Source organism: Prionailurus bengalensis, chromosome D2 (genome assembly GCF_016509475.1).
Source record: "Prionailurus bengalensis isolate Pbe53 chromosome D2, Fcat_Pben_1.1_paternal_pri, whole genome shotgun sequence".
Taxonomy (NCBI): Eukaryota; Metazoa; Chordata; class Mammalia; order Carnivora; family Felidae; genus Prionailurus; species Prionailurus bengalensis.
This window is the reverse complement of record NC_057351.1, coordinates 67,843,753-67,864,578: the sequence shown is the minus strand read 5'-3', so window position 1 is coordinate 67,864,578 and position 20,826 is coordinate 67,843,753. Positions and strand designations below refer to the sequence as shown.

General features: G+C 35.1%; 1 protein-coding gene across 3 annotated transcripts in view; it reads right to left on the bottom strand.

Moving 5' to 3' along the window:
• Window positions 1–1,230: 1,230 nt before the first annotated feature.
• Window positions 1,231–20,826, bottom strand: part of PDCD4 (programmed cell death 4) — a 29,551-nt gene continuing 9,955 nt past the window's right edge. For 2 of the 3 annotated variants that reach the window (XM_043597501.1, XM_043597504.1), the window contains 9 exons: window positions 18,271–18,365; window positions 15,748–15,861; window positions 12,378–12,599; window positions 10,104–10,201; window positions 9,184–9,298; window positions 5,766–5,873; window positions 5,391–5,501; window positions 4,625–4,764; window positions 1,231–1,997 (listed from right to left, as the gene is read on the bottom strand). In XM_043597501.1, coding sequence (XP_043453436.1) covers window positions 1,937–1,997; window positions 4,625–4,764; window positions 5,391–5,501; window positions 5,766–5,873; window positions 9,184–9,298; window positions 10,104–10,201; window positions 12,378–12,599; window positions 15,748–15,861; window positions 18,271–18,365 — 1,064 coding nt within the window. In that variant the 3' untranslated portion in view covers window positions 1,231–1,936. The remainder of the gene's footprint in view (window positions 1,998–4,624; window positions 4,765–5,390; window positions 5,502–5,765; window positions 5,874–9,183; window positions 9,299–10,103; window positions 10,202–12,377; window positions 12,600–15,747; window positions 15,862–18,270; window positions 18,366–20,826) is intronic. The other variant, XM_043597503.1, reaches the window with a different exon arrangement.

Genomic DNA, 20,826 nt, shown 5'->3' with positions numbered 1-20,826 from the left:
AACTCTTTTACAAATTTTGTTTCATGTTTAAGGCTATTTTGCCTAACCAACTGATTCTACCAGTAATGACAAAACTAAATAAATTTGAAACCCTCACTTATCCAGTAGTCCCCTGAGCTTTTTGTTTTCATAAAACGTTTTGAAGTTTATTTATTTTAAGAGAGAATGTGAGAAAGGGGAGGAGCAGAGAGGGAGAGAGAGAATCCCAAGCAGGCTCTGCACTGCACCGGACTGTCAGCATGCAGCCTGACGCAGGGCTCAAACTCGCGAACCACATGAAGAGTTACCTGAGCAGAAATCGAGTCAGACACTTAACTAACAGTGAGCCACCTAGGTGCCCCAGTCCCGAGTTTTTAATTATACTGACTTTAAGGACTAAGAATTACCTGGCTACCTTTATCATCCAGGTATCAAACACACAAAACTACAAACTTGAAAGAGCCCATGGGATAAATATCAACATTAAATTTGGAGTTTTAATTCTAAAAGATTTAATTCTAAACCTGCAATGGGCATATTCCTAATACCTTTATAAATTCTGAATATAATTCTTGGCTGGTTGCTACAATCAATAATAGACCATTTAAATTACCATGGACCTTGAGGCCTTGCTGAGTAATCAGGCTCTACAAAAGAGGTTAGAAATGTAATCGTTCTTTAGATAACTGCTATTTATTGGTAGCTACTATTTTCTCAAACACTGGATAAATGTAAAACTTTTTGAGTCACTGAAGAATTTTTTATAACACAAACATTAGCTGGTAACAGAATTTAAGAATGATGAAATTTTAGAAATTTCATTGAGCTTTAGATAAGATCAGAAAATAAGTATGCGTGCATTTCCCACATATAATATTAAAAGAATTTATTTACGATTGTACTTTTGATTTAAAATTTTTTTAATGTTTATTTTTTGAGAGAGAGCGTGAGCAGGGGAGGAGCAGAGAGAGAGAGAGGGAGACACAGAATCTGAAGCAGGCTCCAGGCTCTGAACTATCAGCACAGAGCCTGATGTGGGGCTCAAACCCACAAACCATAAGATCATGACCTGAGCCAAAGTTGGATGCTTAACAGACTGAGCCACCCAGGTGCCCCAAGTACTTTTCATTTAAAAGTTTGCAAAGAACAAAGTTTAAATTCACTAGGTTCAAATATGCTCCCTTAGAGGATTTAAAATTTGCTGTGTAAAATAAAAGTTTTTAAAAAGACCTAAAATAAATGTACTCCCAATGAAGAATCAACACTGCTTCACATGTTTTATTTTGTCATACATTCTTTTAGAACCAGGTTCATTTTTCCAGTTTTGTAGAAAAATAGATGTTCCAGCCACCATTTATTTAACTGTCTAGTCTTTGAGACCAATCAATATGTTCCCTGGAAAAATGAATAAGTCTTATGACTAACTCATTTTCTTAAAATTCTTTAAGACAAAGAAATAACTTTTTTTTTTTTTTTTTTTTTTTTTTTTTTTACTCCCAAAGCACAGTATTCCAACAGCAGCAGCCAACATGGGGTTTTAGCAGCTTAACTTCACCCCCTAAATAAAGCTTTGTATAAACCAGTGATTTTACTACAAAAACACTGTCTTTGAAAGAAAGGAGTGGCAGTCAGACATCAATGCAAAACTTGGAATGATTAGGTCATAAACATGGCACTTACAAAAGGTAGCTTATGAGAATATTCCACTTAAGAAGTGGTTACTCTTCTGTCCCTCCTTTACACCCTCAAAAAAACAAAAATACGAAAGAATGAAAAAAGAAAACACTTCCTTTAAAAATTCCCCTTAAATTGTAAGTTTATAAAATTTCAGAAATGCCTTGTACCCAAAACAAGTGCTTCAAAAACAAAACAAAACAAAAAACCTGTGCTAACAACTCTTACAATTCAGATATATTTATATATTTTAGAACATCTAAGACTGTAAGAGTTCTTATATTCAGTAGCTCTCTGGTTTAAGGCGACCTCCATCTCCTTCACTTACAAAACGTTTTCTGCCCCTGTAATGAAAAGAACACAAACATGAAAATGGAGATCAATTCTATCTATAAACAAACAAACAAACATCTTGGGTTCTTTTGGTTAGTCATTAGGTTTTGAAGGGTTCTGTTTAAAAAAAAAAAGTGAGCATGCCTCTAATCCTTTTGAAAAAAAGACTCTTTGGGGTGCCTGGGTGGCGCAGTCGGTTAAGCATCTGACTTCAGCCAGGTCACGATCTCGCGTTCCGTGAGTTCGAGCCCCGCGTCAGGCTCTGGGCTGATGGCTCAGAGCCTGGAGCCTGTTTCCGATTCTGTGTCTCCCTCTCTCTCTGCCCCTCCCCCGTTCATGCTCTGTCTCTCTCTGTCCCAAAAATAAATAAACGTTGAAAAAATAAATAAAAATAAATAAATAAATAAATAAAGAAAAAAAGACTCTTTTCTTGCTATGTATCCTAGGAGGTAGCAAATCAAATGAACTGTTAATGTTAATCCAAGCAGTTTTTAGTTAAATAAGAGCTTAATTATTGAATAAGTTCATTGTCAAATGGAGTCATGTAAAAGAAAAGTTAAAATATAAGGCAAACATGCTTTTTGGAACTTCAATATTTACTTCTCTGAGTATTATTTGAAAGCTAAACAGTGAGACAAAGAGACACCAACATGATTTGGAATTATGCAAATTAAAGCTACAGAACCTATGAAAATATCCATGTTAAAAATTTTGTTTTAACTTTTTCTCAAATCTAGAAAAGCCGTAACCTGAACATGGAAAAATCAGAATCCAATTAATTCCTGTCTATGCCCCATTTTGGGATTCCTGCTATTTCTTTTTTTTTTTTTTTTTTAATGTTTATTTATTTATTTCGAGAGAGAAAGAGAATCCCAAGCATGGGATTCATGCTATCAGCACACAGCCCAACATGGGGCTCAATCTCACAAACGGTGTGATCATGACCTGAGCAAAACTCAAGAGTTAGACGCTTCACTGACTGAGCCACCCAGGTGCCCCGGGATTCCTGCTATTTCAAAATCAAGAGGTCTTGCTTTATAATGTAAGCACACTTATGCTGTATGTAGCCAAACACAGTAGCTATGTACAGCCCAGGAGAAATATTTGACCAGCAGCCTAAAGCAGTAAGTGGAAAACAGAGTTGTCCAGGATTAGTCCTCATTTTCTGACCCTAGACCAACATGCACAAGCATTCAACACCACACACAAGTGTGCACTTCACCCAAATAGGCTAATGGATAGAGGATAAAAAGTCAAGGTTCTATAGCATACAGTGAAAATTTAGGTATCTCCCTCAACTGATTCTTGAGGGTAAAGCCACAATAAAAATGACCATTTAGACTTCTGAACAGAGGATGAAAAACTTAAAAAGCCAGTGCCAAGGTGTTGACCCCTTTTCACATGAAGTCTAAGTGGAAATCAGCTACTTTTTCTGGCACATACAGGCTTCAGACTGTAAATATAAGGAGACTGAGATGCAGAACAAAGCAGTAAGTAGCAAGAACCCTTGCCAACATTGGCAGTATTTACTGATGTATACAACTTGGCACATAAATGATGCCATCACCAAGCACAGAGAGAGATTTTGGAGATGGATATTTGCAAACATTTTTATCAAAGCCATTAAACAGTATCTTCCTCCTCTTCTCTCAAAAGCTTCTAAACTTTCTAGAGCAACAGACACTACCAAGAACTATTTTTCTGAGATTTAATTCTCACAATGCACTTAAAATAGACAAAGCTTTGCAATTTTTTCAGTTTAAAAATTACAAAAAGTTAAAATTTACATAAAACAGACACACCCAGGCCACCCAGGTAGCCTCAGGTCAGGATCTCATGGTTTGTGAGGTCATGCTCCATGTCGGGCTGTGTGCTGACTACATAGAACCTGCCTGGGATTCTCCGTCTCCCTCTCTCTCTATTCCTCCCCTGCTGTCTCAAAAATAAACAACATTAAAAAAAAAACAAAACAGATATACACAAGTTTAGCTATTACTAACATTTATACCTATTTATTATAAACTTACATTATAAGCTTTATTTTAACCACAAAAAAATTCATCAACTCCTAAAGAGTTAGATCCTAGTAGCACAAATACAGTATCTCCAAAGAATCACACACATATACTTTCTAATGAGATAAGACCCAATTAGCCTCAATTCTCCATTCTATGAAGGAATAAAAGGAAGCTACATGGAGTAAGGAATAGCCTATATCTTGGAAGCCAGAAAAGGTCTGGATTCATCCTTAGTCTCTACTGTGTGTGAACTTAGAAAATTTCTATTACATCTCCTTAAGCCTTAATTTTCTCATCTCATTGGTGATAATATCTACTCTGAAATATTTCAACTACTTAGAACAGAGCCTGGTACACAGAACTACTACACAAAATTAGTTTCCTTCCAGTGAAAAGGGGCTTCATGAAGTAGCCCTGTATAAATTTTACAAGGGGGCAAAATAAGCTTTGCCCTAGTTTTTCTATTAACTCAAAACTCATGATTTTCACTCTTGAGTGGCTTCAGGGGAGATATTACTTTTCTGACAGAATTCCAGAATTTTTCTGGAATGACAGAAAATCAGCTTAGCCTTTCCAAGCACCTCAGCCAACATTTTATGCGGAAAAAAGTAATAAAATACCTTGAAGGACAAAGATCTCTGAGTTGTTTGGAAATTATTCCAGCCTGAAAACATTCTTCTACAAATCGTTCAAGCACAGAGTATGAATGTGGGACATCCAAATTAATGTCTGGAATTTCATTGTAAATTCTCTCATAACCCTAAAACAATGAAATTATATACAGAATTGTTAGCCCATATAAAGTACATAATGCCATATGACCCATCACTGTCATCAAACGACATTTAAAGACCAAACATTCGTAAAATTAGACTGAAGTCAGATCTGATCTTTGAAAAGTATGGACAATATTTGTCATAGAATGTTTTCTTTAAAATTTTTCTCTTAAAAGAGTTCAGGCGGACATCAGATACTGGACACATTTCTTCATCTGTATACATTTAGTACACTTTTTAAAATATAAGGCAAGTAAGCACCTCACCGATATCTTAAATAGGAATAAATTAAATACTTTAAAGAATTTCTGTTAAAAGATCATGTTCATGTTTGTCTCTAGATACAAAATAAAAACTATCATATCTTAAAAATAGAACTCTTGAGGAAGAACAATCACATCTTTAAAAAAGACAGGGAAAAAAACTCAATGAAGTGTTACTTTCCAAGAAATCAAACATAATCACAACCATTAAAAAAAAAAAAAACTATAGGCACAATACTATTTAACATACCTAAAAGAATATTTCATTGACAATTCATAATATGTATTCAATTATTATACATTTAAGGTAGAAGCCTAAAAATTGTTCAAAATAATGTTATACTTACTCTTTTCATTTGGTCTAGAGTAATGGTAGAAGATTTCCAAAGAGATTTTAATAAATTCAAAATCATCTTAAATGCACTTTCTCCAGTTGACTCTAAAACCATTACAATAGCCTAAAAATTGAATGAATGAATAAATGAATGAATTTTTGGTCATTTAAATTGATATAAGAAACTGCTCCTAAAATGTATCAGATCCCTTTTGTCTTGTATGTAATTATAATCATTATAAAAATTTAAAAACAACTTTCTCCCTTAACATTAAAATTTTTTAAAAGAATAAAAATAGATGTGCACTATTAAAGAACCATAAAGTCACTGTGGTGCAAAAAGGAATACTTAATAGTAACTCTCTTTGGAATGTCAAAGTAATCTTACTTCATATACAAGCTCATGGTGAAAATGAGGTACTTCCAGTTCCTTAAGGCAATGTTCAGCTTCAGATATATCTCCAGAGAGTAAATACTCTTTCAGCAGCATATCAATCTATTAAATTTAAAAATTTAGATGTATTAGAATTCCTAATTTTTTTTTTTTTTTTTAAACTGTGCTTTCTGCCTATAGGATTTACTTACTCTCAAATAGCAGGTCACCAACAGCTGTGTAAGAACATACAGACTTGACACAACACTATCATAACAAAATTTTTTTCATAATTAAAAAGTAAATCCCCAATTTTTACAGGGCTGATAATTATAAAGAAAATGCAGCGCTTCAGTGTGCCTTAATAATCACTGAGATCTATGACTAGACTTAACCTCAGTTGTGACCATAATACTTCAATGCTCACTGTAAAACAAGGGATTTTAAAGACCACTAGAGGGCACTGGCTGAAAGTCTCAAAATATATTTTTACAATGTCACAAACTTTCACTTCCATCAGATGACCTTAATAGTCACTGGAAGCCAAAAAATGATGATAATAGAGCTTTACTAGACAGGGCAAAAATATCCATACAGCTTCTCTTTTCTCTTCAAATAGGATTTGAAACCTATTATCTAAGATGTTCATCTGGAATTCAGTTTCTAGTTGTAACTAAAGAGGCAAGTCTTGACTTTCTTGTTCAAATACAGTAACATCTATGGCTCCAGAGAAAAGGAGGAAAGTTTTCCAGCACAAGAACTTCAAACAAGAATGTTCTTCCCTATACATGGCCTGTTAAAATCACCTTTGCACCTAGTGGACACTCAATGAATGTTGGCTCACTTAATTAAATAATCTCATTTAAGTTATCTTTGACTTCCAACTTCTGCAATGTATTTAATAAAGGGTAAAGTAAAATTTGATCAATAGAATACATACCGATGATACTGATACATACTGAATAATATCTATTATCATGCTTTAGAAAAGTAAATATTTAGGGGTGCCTGGGTGGCTCAGTTAGTTAAACGATTGACTCCTGCTCAGGTCATGATCTCACAGTTCGTGGGTTCAAACCCTGCATCGGGCTCTGTGCTGACAGCTCAGAACCTGGAGACTGCTTCAGATTCTCTGTCTCCCTCTCTCTCTACCCCTCCCCTCCTCGTGCTCTGTCTCTCAGAAATAAAATAAACATTAAAAAAAAAGTACATATTTAAAGCATGGCATTTGAATAAAGTGTTTTTACTTTATAATTGTAAATTAATAAATTTATTATTTAAATTATATCACTTACAGTTTTTTAACTTTGTTATAGAACTTGAAGTATTTCAATGTTTCCCATCAGGCTCCATGCATTTTTTGAGAATGATAAATTATAAATACATACATATACATTTCTAAAAGTCCTCTTTGTCCAACTCATCCTTCCATGTAAAAATAAATGAATACCCAAATAATGTCAACCTGAAACTCATATTCGTAGTTCTATTTCCATTTCTACTTTGACTATTTTTTCGTTGAGATAATTCACATAAAACAGTTTGGCACTTTCTCAAAAAAATAATTTTGGGGGAATATTACCATCATTTTTTTTAAGTTTATTATTTTTTTAGTAATCTCTACACCTAACTTGGGGCTCAAACTCACGACCCTGAGATCAAGAGTTGCAGCTCCTCCAACTGAGCCAGGCAAGCACCCTAAGTGTTATCATCTTAATATTAAGTCTTCCAATCCATAAACATAGGATATCTGGATATCTATTTTAAGTTTTAATTTATTTCAACAATGTTTTGCAGTTTTGGTGTATAAGAGTTGCGCTTCTTTTGTTAAATTTAGTCCTAAGTATTTTGATATTTTTTATTCTATTGTAAATGCAATTGTTTTCCTAATTTCATATCATTCGTTGCTAGTGTACAGAAGTAGAATTGAATACTGTATATTAATCTTATATCCTATAATCTTGCTGGATTCATTTATTAGTTGACAGTTTGGGGTTTTTTTGTTTTTTGTGGATTCATTAAGATTTTCTGTATACAGATCATGTCATCTGGGAATAGAGATAGTTTTACTTCTTCCTTTCCCATCTAGATGCATTTTATATCATTTTCTTGCCAAAATGCCGTTATCTTGACTGTTTTTATACCTCAATCTTCCTAACCACATGAAATTTTTTTTGAAAGCAGATATTATAATCATGACATTATCTATCCTAAGATATATAAAAGCAAACTGATCAAAAATCTATAGTTTAAGCTCCTTAACACTCAAACTAGGTACACATATCATTAAAAGATTAAGTATCAAAACTATAGTCACATGAAAAGATTATACTCAAAAGTCAGAAGTACATGAACTGTAAGACTTCTAATTTTCTTAATAATCTGCAAGTAATGGGGCGCCTGGGTGGCTCAGTCGGTTGAGCGTCCGACTTCAGCCCGGGTCACGATCTCTCGGTCTGTGAGTTCGAGTCCTGCGTCAGGCTCTGGACTCATGGCTCAGAGCCTGGAGCCTGCTTCCGATTCTGTGTCTCCCTCTCTCTCTGCCCCTCCCCCGTTCATGCTCTGTCTCTCTCTGTCTCAAGAATAAATAAACGTTAAAAAAAAAAATTAAAAAAAAAATAATCTGCAAGTAATATTAAGTACTTTTTCTGGTTTCTTGTTATAGAACATTACTGCCAGAAAAAAAAAATCCATAGAGAATAAATCTGGCGCTTTAATGAAATAAATCAATTACTTTAAAGCATGCACACAAGTAGTGAACTTCGTTACAAAAATCGACCACTCTGATCTACTCTAGTGTTCATAATTCCTAACTTATGATCTAAGAGTATCCAGTTTCAAATTGCTCATATAAAAATGTAGTTACTAGGGTACCTGGGTGGCTCAGTAGGATGAGCATCTGACTCTTGATTTCGGCTCAGACTGTGATCCTAGTGTCATGGATCGAGCCCTGCATTGGGCTCTATGATGAGCAGAGAGCCTGCTTAAGATTCTTTCTCTCCCCCTGACCCACTGCCCTCCTCCCTGTCTCATACTCTTTCTCTATAAAATTTTTTTAAATGTATTTATTGAATAACTACAAAATAGAAAGTCTTATGTTGACAGTATTTGAAAAATTTTAACTACTACAAGAAAATACTTCAGGCATTCCTCTCAGGTTCAAATACAGCATTCTTATGAGAGCTCTTTTAATTTAACACAGTCTTTTTTTTTTAGTCAGGGAAGCCATAAAAATTTAATAATAATTATATAATTATTGTATAATTTATAGCACCAGGGAATAAAGCCAAATACACAAAGATTATCCAATTTTCCATTTATAGCTTTAAGACAGAACTTAATTTTTATCCACAAAAATACCAGCTAGAGGGCATAGTTTACTTCCCCTGAGGAATACATGTATATTAAGTTAAAGACAATACCCAGTAGTTACCTCTTTAACAAGGTGGTTAACAGACTGCTGCCCACCTCCAGAGCCCCACACACTGTCTTTGCGCTTTCCACCTTTAGACATACTCAGAAGCACAGTAGCCTTGTCCAGAGCAGCTCTACCAGAAATAATAACAACAATAATAATTTTGACAACTTAGAAATGCTTCAGGTTGACCTAAAAGCTTTCACATAACCTAAAATCAATCTAAAATTCAAAATCTAACCTTATTACAAAATAATTGATCTACACTGAGTGGAAACATGTCACATAAAACTTAACTTTTACATAGTTCTGCACCTTCCCACCAGGGCAACCGTTCCATTCTGACCTGAAGTAGCCTTAGCAATTTAAGTTAACATCTACACCTGAGCAAATCTAAGACATGGCACTGACTAAATTTAAGTTTCCAGGAAGTTACGAAAAACCATACAGCATGATTCCCAAATATCACATTTAGCTTAAAATTAATTATAACAAAGAACAAGAGTGAAAACATTATTTCCTAATATTTCTGTAGCAGATAAATATAAAATAAAATTGAAAATGGGGCTCCTTTGTTAATACTGTCCATCTTCTTAGAATATTAAATAATTACAGAATGTGAAAACCTGAACAGAGCTTAAAGAAACATTCTCAGTCAAACCCTTCATTTTTATAAGTAAGGAAACTGAGGCCCAGAGAAAAGCAGCTTGACATAAAGGTAGCTAATGGCTTAGTTAAAATCCCAAACTTCTACATTACAGTACTGTCCTCTTCCTATTACATCATGTCAAATCTCTCAATTTTTTTAACAGTGGAGAATATACACAAATGACAAACAGATGTCCACAATGTCTGATTAATTCAAATATCATTTCAATAAAATGCTGTAGAATTTTCCCCAATTTTGAAATTCTAAGTAGGAAAATTAATTTACTTACCTAGCCTGTACACAGTCTACAGTTCCTTTGTAACTATCAATATAGGTATTACATAAAATTCCATCTCCAACAGCTCTAGCAATAAACTGGCCAACCAACTACAAAAAAAAAAAAAAAAAAAAAAAAAGCTATATAAAAAAATCTAAAATGAAACTCTATAGGACACAATTTCTAATACATAAATGATAAAGACTGGCTGGACTACAGAATCAATAACTAAGACATGTTGGAACACTCAAACATCTATCTAGCACCTGCTAGTTATGTTTGACATACATTCCCACATCTTAACCTCCAAGGTAACTACCCATGGGGGGGTGGGAAGGACACATATCAGTTTTGCTCACTACTGAATCCCCCAACACCTTGCACACTGCCTGAAACACAGTACATAATCAAAAACGCTTGTTAAGCCAGTGACCTAAATTTAAGAGAAAACTCTCTTCTGGAAATAAAAAAAAAAAAATGGGACTAGGTTTTCTCAAAAACTGTCTGATTAAAGGAATTTATTGTATGGAGAAAACACTGTGTAGAAATTTCTATCTGAAAGTATATTCATAGTGTTATTTTGTTTTGTTTTGTTTTTAAAGTAGGCTCCATACCCAGTGTGGGGCTCAAACCCACGACCCCCAGACCAAGTGTCACATGCTCCACCGACTAAGCTTGGCAGACGACCCTATGCATAAAGTTCTTTTTTTTTTTTTTTACATTATTTCTTATAAAAACTGGAAACAACTTCAGTGTCCAACAATAAAGGTGTGGTTACATGATACATACAATGGGGGTCATTATGGGGTCATTAGGAAATACATTTACTACTTTTTATAGTGTAAGAAAAATCAAGTTTACAAAACAGCACATACAGTGTAATTCCATTTCTTATTAAAACAAAAATGCAAGGATATACAAAAACCATACACTGATAAACATCCACAGAAAGTAAAAGAGATTTAACACCAAAATGTTTAACAGTTAACACTGGTTATTTCTGCTGGCTTTTCTTCATTTTGACTTTATTTTTTAGAAATTCTATAATATGAACTTATGTAATCATTTTTTTTAACATATGAGTAGTACTGGTATAAAAAGAAAAAAAAAGTCCACGTTTGAATCATAGCTCAATACCTTATCAGACTACTGTCTGGCATAGAAAAGAAACAGCATTTAGGAATTAACTTATACATATATTTGTAAATTAATGTTTAAGTGCTCCTGCCTTTTTAAAAAATTTTAATGTCTATTTATTTATTTTGGCGGGGGGGGGGGGGAGCGGGGAGGACAGAGAAGAAGGAGATAGAGAATCCCAAGCCATCTCCAAGCTGTCAGTGCAGAGCCTGATGCAGGCTCAATCCCACAAACCGTGAGATCATGACTTCAGCCAATATCAAGATTCAGATGCATAACGGACTGAGCCACCCAGGTGCCCCAAGTGCTCCTACCTTGACTTAAAACTCTGGTCAAGTAAACAGAAACAATTTCACACATTTTTAATTTCAAATCAGAAAGTCACATTATACTATCAGCATGTATTGAATCTAATAAATACATAAGGCTTTGAGATCAGAATCTAAACAGAAACATAAATCATAAATTTTCTAATAATTTTCCCACAAAGCTACAAAGGGGAACAGACTTATTTATGATTATTTTTATAATAAACATCAGTCAAGCCAATTCAATCTTCAATTATAACAATCTACATATTTTTTAAATCCTAGATCATACAACAGCTTAACCACATATAATAGAGAATATACAAGCAGCAAAAAAACAAAACAAAAAACAAAAGACCTACAAACTATACAGAGCATGGGTGGAAGAGCAGGATATAAAATTACAGTATGATGAAAACTATATTTGAAAAAGAAAAACAGGGGCGCCTGGGTGGCGCAGTCGGTTAAGCGTCCGACTTCAGCCAGGTCACGACCTCGCGGTCCGTGAGTTCGAGCCCCGCCTCAGGCTCTGGGCTGATGGCTCAGAGCCTGGAGCCTGTTTCCGATTCTGTGTCTCCCTCTCTCTCTGCCCCTCCCCTGTTCATGCTCTGTCTCTCTCTGTCCCAAAAATAAATAAACGTTGAAAAAAAAAAAAAGAAAAAGAAAAACAGCTAGACAAAAATATGCTAAAATGTCAGAGGGCTATTTTTGTATGGTAAAAAATATGGGTCATTTTGTCCCATTTTATCTACTAAAGTCTTAGAAGCATGTATTATTTCTATAATTGGAAGTGTAGTGGGGAAGGGGGAGGGAGAGAACGAATAAAAAGAATCATACAAACCTGTGGTGCTCTAGGAGTATCCAATGCCAATTCAGGTAGATCTTTCAATAATTTGTCAAATGATTTTTCTACATCATTTGTGCTCATTACTGTCCCACACAGGTCAGAAAGAAGCTTAGATGTCATTTCTCTATGACTAGCCTTTCCCTCCAATGCCAAGGACACTGCCAACACTGGTACTCCACTTTTCATTTCACCAAGATTTAAATCTCTTAGCATTTCCTATTAAAAAAAAAAAAAAAAAAAAAAGTTAAAAAGTATGTCACTACCTTTAGTTCAATATGATTTTAATTTTGAAAAATCAAGATTTTATCCATATATCCTTACCTCTTCCCCTTTGGAAATAATCAGAAAAGCAGTCAATTTTGTAGGAAAGGATAAATTCATCTTTCTGTGCATATTAATTAGATATTGATCCACTTTGTCAAGCTTTAACTATCTAAACATCACTAAACTCAAGAATGTGAATCATACCTAAAACAGTATGAAACTATATATTGCTAAGTTTGTGTTAGGAATTAACTAACCCTGTCCTTATAATTTTTTTTATTTTCTTTTTATTTAAGTAATCTCTACACCCAATGTGGAACTCAAACTCGCGAACCCAAGATCAAGAGTCGCATACCCTTCCAACTGAGCAAGCCAGGCACCCCTAATTTCTAGGAATATTCTTTTATGAATATTTGTGGAGAGATTCATTTTACATTATCATAAGCTGTTTATAGTCTACTTTTCAAAGTTTTCTCTTTGCACCAAAGTTTATACTGTTCACATTAAGTTTAAAGGAGATCTTTTTTTTTTTAATGTTTATTTTTGAGAGAAAGCATTTGGCGCATGAAAGCAGGGGAGGGCAGAGAGAGGGGGACAGAGGATCTGAAGCGGGCTCTGGGCTGACAGCAGCGAGCCCGATATGGAGCTCCAACTCATAAACCACGAGATCATGACCTGAGCCAAACTCAGACACTCAACCACTGAGCCATCCAGGTGTCCCCCCTCTTTTTTTTTTTTAAAGTTTGTTTATTTAAGTAATCTCTAGACCCAACGTGGAGCTCAGACTCATGACCTGGTGATTAAGAGTCACATGCTCTTCCGACTGAGCCAGTCAGGTATCCATAAAAGTTCTTAAACCATCATTTTTAAGTGGAATTATTGCTTCAAATGCTGGGATTCAGTTAAAATTTCCTATTAAAAATAATAATAGCAGCTGCTAATACTACTGTATATAATGTGTCAAGCATTGTAACAGGCATTTTAGTTTCTATTATCTTATTTAAGACTCAAAACAACCTTTTCAGGGAGATATCATCATATCCATCATACCCAAAGCAATGAAAAATTAAGTATCTGCTGAGGACATATAGCTGGAGTGGCCAAGTTGAAAGTGGGATATAGGCAGTATGACCCTAGAGGCTAAATTCTAACTCAGTTATTTAAAGTGCCTTCCTTTTACAGTTTTCTCAGAGTGTTTAAGTCATGTTATACTGCTAAAAGGGTGCCAGAACTATTTTCACAGCCACCTAACTGGTGTCCTTGTTAGCAGTCTCTTCCACTCAATTTCAACTTCCTGGACTATGGTTGAACAACTCACTCACTGCCTTTAAACATGATACTTCTTTCTGGAAAAGTCTCTTCAACCGTCTTACCCTGGCAAACTTCTAATTATCCTTACATAGTTCAGAATCATCTCTAACACTCTTCATTTTATGCTTCCATAACATTCTGTTCATAATACTACTCAGTTAATAAATACGTAGTAGACCACTAGTCCCCAGGCTTGGTACATAGGATTCCAATAGTCCCTGTCCTTACAGGATTTAAACTCTTTCTCTGCAATACAAGGCTTCACATGATATTTTAATATCTATTTATATATCTCTTTCCTCACCTGACTGCGCTTCAAAAGAGCAGGAATCAGCTATTACAAATTCCTCCACATGGTATGCACTGAACAAATATTGATTTTATATTCAAATTCTACAAATATAAGGATATCAGACCTCATGGTATTAGACAAACCAAGAAAGCTCAGTCTGAAGTAAAAGAGTATAAATTAAAAAGCCTTTTAAGGAGTTACAATTTTAAAGTTTACTTATTTTTGAGAGAAAAGAGAGAGAGAGAGAGAGAGAACGCATGATGAATGGGGGAGAGGCGGAGACAGAGAATCCCAAGCAGGTCCGCACCAGCAGCGCAGAGCCAGACACGGCACTTGAACCCACAAACCCATGAGATCATGATCTGAGCTGAAACCAAGAGCTGGTTGCTCAGCCAACTGAGCCACCCAGGATCCCCTAAAGAGCTGCAATTTTAGTACTTTAAGTCAGTAATCCTAGTTAGGTAATTTTATTTTACCCTTTTAGATTTATTTTATGAACAATTCATAACACAGGAAATGTTCCCACACAAATTACATTTCAAAAAAACATTTGTTCTCTTAGTTTCTGTATACATTCTTTTTCAGATCTTTGTGTTCTCTTTCTTTTGGACAGAGTACAAAGATAAATTTTATCTTAATCCTGAGCATTGAAATGAATGGCAAAAAAAAATAGAACAACATCAGGCATTAAAAAAAATTTTTTTTTTTAACATTTATTTTTGAGACAGAGAGACAGAGCATGAGCAGGGGAGGGTCAGAGAGAGAGGGAGACACAGAATCCAAAACAGGCTCCAGGCTCTGAGCTGTCAGCTCAGAGCCCAATGAGGGGCTCGAACTCACGGACCGCGAGATCATGACCTGAGCCGAAGTTGGATGCCCAACCAACTGAGCCACCCAGGTACCCCTAAATCAGGCATTTTTAACTGAGATTCCTGAAGAGGTTTGAGAAGGTTCATAGATGCCTGAAATTATATCATATTTTATACACTATCAATTACAAAAATATATAATTACAAAAATTGTTAAAATATTGTTGTGCCGTTTTTCAGGTAGGGAATGGCATATAGCCTTCATCACAAGTAGGAAAGAACTAAGTTAAGGATATTTTACTTCATTTCTTAGAAATTCATTTACGTAGGGGCGCCTGGGTGGCGCAGTCGGTTAAGCGTCCGACTTCAGCCAGGTCACGATCTCACGGTCTGGGAGTTTGAGCCCCGCGTCAGGCTCTGGGCTGATGGCTCAGAGCCTGGAGCCTGTTTCCGATTCTGTGTCTCCCTCTCTCTCTGCCCCTCCCCCGTTCATGCTCTGTCTCTCTCTGTCCCAAAAATAAATAAACGTTGAAAAAAAAAAAAAATTTAAAAAAAGAAATTCATTTACGTAAAAGAAAATGCTTATTAAAACTTATTCAGTGATCAAGGATAATTTCGGATATAATGTTTTGCTTTTAATAATGTTTTTTCTACGTTAAGTAAATTATACATGCAATTTTAAACCTACCGCAACTTCATTAGTATCTCCATGCTCAAAATATTCCTGTATGATTGGTGTTAAAGTCTTCTCAAATGCTGTTTCATCCAAAGGCAAAACTACAGTTTCATAAACACAGTTTTCCTAGGAAGAGAAGGAGAAAAAATTACAAATTAATGAATAAAATGCTAAATAAAATGAAATTTGGTTTATAATTTTATATTCCAGGGCCCCTGGGTGGCTCAGTCAGGTAAGTGTCCAACTTGATTTCGGCGCAGGTCATGACCTCACGGTGGTGAGATCAAGCCACAAAACGGGCTCTGTGCTGGGCACGGAGCCTGCCTATGACTCTCCCTCTCTCTCCCTCTCTTTCTCTCTCTCTCCCTCCCCCTCTCCCTCTGCCCTTCCTCTGTTCACATATACACTATAAATAAATACTTTTATGTTCTAACTGTATATCCCAACGAATTTTATATTCCATCCTCATTCAGGACAAGAAAAAGATGTGCTACATGCTTTGAAAACTAATACTAAAATAGAATCCATGTCATTTTTTTTTTTTTTTACAAATCTATGAATAAAACAGTTTAATAATAATACTAACAGTTTAATAATAATACTAACAGTTTAGAACTACTAACCATAGCAAATATGACTTGCTCCCAACCCCCCATATCTTGTTAATTTTTTTTTTACCTCTCATAATACCAGTCCTTCAGTGACCAAGAAACTTAAGATGACTTCCTATCATACCTACTGTTTTCATTAAAACTTCACTTTAAAAAAAAAATGAAGGAACCAAAGATTTCATGATTAATATTATAATAAAAGTCTCTGTAACAAGAATCAATGCTGTAGTGACTAAAAAATCTCTAAGAAAAAGCATTATTCAACAGAAATTTAAAAAAACAAGGAAATTGATGTCTATTAATTTTCTATCTCCCTTCTTCTCTGGAAAAAGGCCAGAAATGTTTATGTGCAACTTGTGACTAGTTTTAGTCTCACTTGAAAGACTGTATGTTAAGATTAGGATATATAGGGGCACCTGGGTGGCTCAGTTGGTTAAGCATCTGACTTGATTTCAGCTCAGTCGTTACTTATCTCGCGGTTCGTGAGTTCAAGCCCCACTGCAGGCTCTGCCTTGACAGCTCTGTCACTCTCCCTCTCTCTCTCAAAATAAATAAATAAACTTAAAAAAAATATTTCCATGTCCAACAATTAGCTAAAACAAACAAGTATATACAAATAATATGCAATAAAAACAATCTATCATATGCCCTGATAATTTCCTATCTAAAATTTTTATCACCATGCAAAGACAGTTCTTTAGAAAAGATATCATAACGTCTGGGATCTGTTTCAAAATAATCCAGAGCATGGGGGGGTAGGAGTGGTGCATGCAGGAGGGATACAAGAGGAAGAGTAAACAGAGGTACAGTATAAAATAAGACTGCCTATGAGTTATTAATTATTGAAGTCAGTAAAGCTGGGAGAGGAGTACAAGCAGTTTCATTATACTATTCTACTTTTGTAAGCTACACATTTTCCATTAAAAATATAAATATATAGGAGCTCTTGGCTGGCTCAGTCGATGGAGTGTGCAACTCTTGATCTTGGGGGCTGTACGTTTAAGCCCCATGTTGGGTGTAGAGATTACTTAGAAATTAAGTTTTTAAAAAAATAAAAATAAAATATATGTATATGTTCATTATAAAATCTATTAAAAACTTACATTCTCATCAATGGACCTAAGTGAAATAAGACTGAGAAAGACAAATATGATTTCACTCATATGTGTAATCTAAAAAAGTAAATAAATAAACAAACAAAATAAATCAGACCTGCAAACACAAACTGACAGTTGCCAGAGAGGAGGGGCAAGATTGACGAAGGGGAGTGGGAAATACATGCTTCCAGTTATGGAATGAGTAAGTCATGGGAATAAAAGGCACAGCATAAGGAAGAAAAACAAAATTTACATTCTCATATTGAAGAAAGACATTTATGTTCCCAAAATAAAATTTACCATAAGGTTATCATCCTAAACAGTAACATTTAAAAGGAACCTAATATCTATTAACTCTTTTATGATATTCAAAATAATATCTATTTTTCTCGGTTTTCATTACTATAGAAATTATATTAACTCAACAGACTTTACTGAAAAATAACCAGCTTGATAATCCTAAGTGAATCTGTAAAGACCTACTTTTGACTCACTTTAGAAATGAAGGGAAAATTTATCACTATCAATTAATTTGGTTTCCTAATCCAAAATTTACCTAACAGTCTGAGAGTACTGAGTATATGTATGATTTAGATATAGATAGTAATGTGTGTGTATACACACGTATGTGTTACGCATATGTATACACACACATTATATATATACACACACACTACATACAAATCATATGTATATGATTGACAGGCACAGAGTATAGATATGGAACGTATGACCTGACAAATGTATGAGTAAACTACAAACATGAAGGTGAAAAATTTATAAGCATTTTAAACATGGATTTTAAAAAGAAAGTAAAACACTGATACCTGGTCATCATCATAGTTAGGATCTTTCACATCCACCTCCTCTACATCATATACCTGTCCAGGTGTACCCCAGACACCTTTGCCTCCTGCTCCACCTGAAAAAGTTTAGAATTGAGAAAGAAAAGAACACAAAGTTCATAGTTCATAAAGTTTAGTTGAAATCTGAAATAATTCTAGATATTCAGATATTAAGTAACAGTTAAAAACTGAATTTTAATTTCTATGCTAATTTTTTTCCAGTTGAGTTATACTTTAAATTTTTTACTCAGATCACTTTTTCAGTAATGATTAGATATTATATATTTTATAACCTATTCCCAAAACATCAAGTTGAAATAGCTTATAAAGTTAAAACTAAAAAGGCAGATGCTTTAAAATAAAAGCAAAAATTAAACCAAAAAAGAACAGAAAAATAGCTGTATCAGGGACCCCAAGGGGCCATGATACTGTATGTAGCTGAGCTCTAAATTTTATTGGATTCTTCATAAGGCCAAAACAACAATATGTTGAGCCAGTAAGATGTGGCATAGGAAACTTAACAAGGGAAAAATTATTTAACAAAAAGCAGTTTCCACTGTTAAGTGTTTCAAAGTCAAATACTCTTTTTTTTAAGGTTTATTTATTTGGGGGGCAGGGGGGAGTGGCAGAGAGGGAGACAGAGAATCTGAAGCAGGCTCCACACTGTCAGCGCAAAGCCCAAAGCAGGGCTCAACCCCACAAACTGTGAGATCATGAAACGCGCCGAAGTCGGACACTAAACCAACTGAGCCACCCAAGTGCCCATTTATTTTCTTTTAATTAATTATCTTGAGACAGAGACAGACAGACAGACTGCGTGCACAGGGGAGGAGCAGAGAGAAAGAATCCCAAGCAGGCTCAGCAGTGCCAGCGCAGAGCCTGAAGTGCTCAATCCCACAAACAATGAGATCATGACCTGAGCTGAAATCAAGAGTCAGAGGCTTAACAGACTAAGCCACTCAGGCACCCCTCAAATACTCTTTAAATATAAATGCACACGTTAAACTATACTTGACAACTGGCAATGTTACAAATGACTAAGCTATTTAAGCATTAACTGCACTTATCTTTATTTCTCTGTACTTCTATATGCAAACTGACCAGTTGAAGTTTAACAATTCCAACTTTCAAAGTGGTTTTTCTACATAAACTGAAATGTTTTTGTAAGTCTCAACATATTGCATTATTTTAAAAGAATTTTTCAGTATCACCAATTATTTTTAGGTTGTATTTTTATACCAAGAGTATAATCCCTGCCACTAGAACAAAACAGAATCTGGTTACTAGGATTCATTTTTATCCAACCAATGGTTGTAGAGCCATTCAACAAGAATAACAGTTTTTGGCAGATCACAAAAAGATTTTACAAGATTCCTAGGCTACAAATTGAAGTTCCCACCATTCAGAAACTAGTGAAATCTCCAAATTACATCAAAATCCTACCATAGACCAAAACTAACAGACCCCTTATCAACAAATATTTAAATATATGCAACTACTCCAGGCCCTGGAAATAGCAATGAAACAGACCAATCCACTTCAGTTTCCAAAAGAGAGCAAAACACAACTTGGGTGGTGCCAGTCTGGCTCAGTGGGTAGAGCATCTTAACTCTTGATCTCAAACTGTAAGTTCGAGCCCTATGTTGGGTGAGAGACTACTTACAAAATAAAATCTTTTAATCAACCAACCAATCAGTCAAAGAGAACTCAGAACCAGATCTATAAAATTATTCAAATTCTGATCCAGAGGGGCGCCTAGGTAGCTCAGTTAAAGTTAGGTGACTGACTCTTGGTCTCGGTTCAGATCATGATCTCACCATTCTTGGTTCATGAGCTGGAGCCCCTGCATTGGGATTCCCTCTCTCTCTCTCCTCCTCCCCTGCTTGCGCATGTGCTTTCAAAATAAACTTGAAAAAAAAAAAAAAAATTCTGGGGGCACCTGGGTGGCTCAGTTAAGCCTCCAACTTCAGCTCAGGTCATGGCCTCACAGTTCATGAGTTCAAGCCCCACATCATGCTCTGTGGTGACAGCTCAGAGCCTGGAGCCTGCTTTGGATTCTGTGTTTCCCTCTCTCTCTGCTGCTCCCCCACTCATATTGTGTCTCTCTCGCTCTCAAAAATAAACATTTTAAAAATTTTTTAAAAATTCTGATCCAGATATTAGCAATCCAATTTATATCTATCATGTATTCTTAACAAAGGACATAATTATATTCATTAGATAATTGGTATAATGAATCTCTTTTTTTTTTTTTTTTAACTTTTAAAAGTTAAGTAATCTCTGCCCCCAATATTGGGCTCAAACTCATGACCCTGAGATCAAGTGTCACATACTCCACTGACTGAGCCAGCCAGGTACCCCAGGTATGACGAATTTCTGACCCTACTTTTAAGCAAAGTTAGAGAATACATGCACAATTCATAACTGTACAAAACATCCATGTATATTTTGCTGAAAAGAAAGTTCTGCTCAAGAAACTGAATCTCCTCAAGAAAAAAGGCTCAACTTAAAAACAAGTGGGATGGTCCTCAGATTATT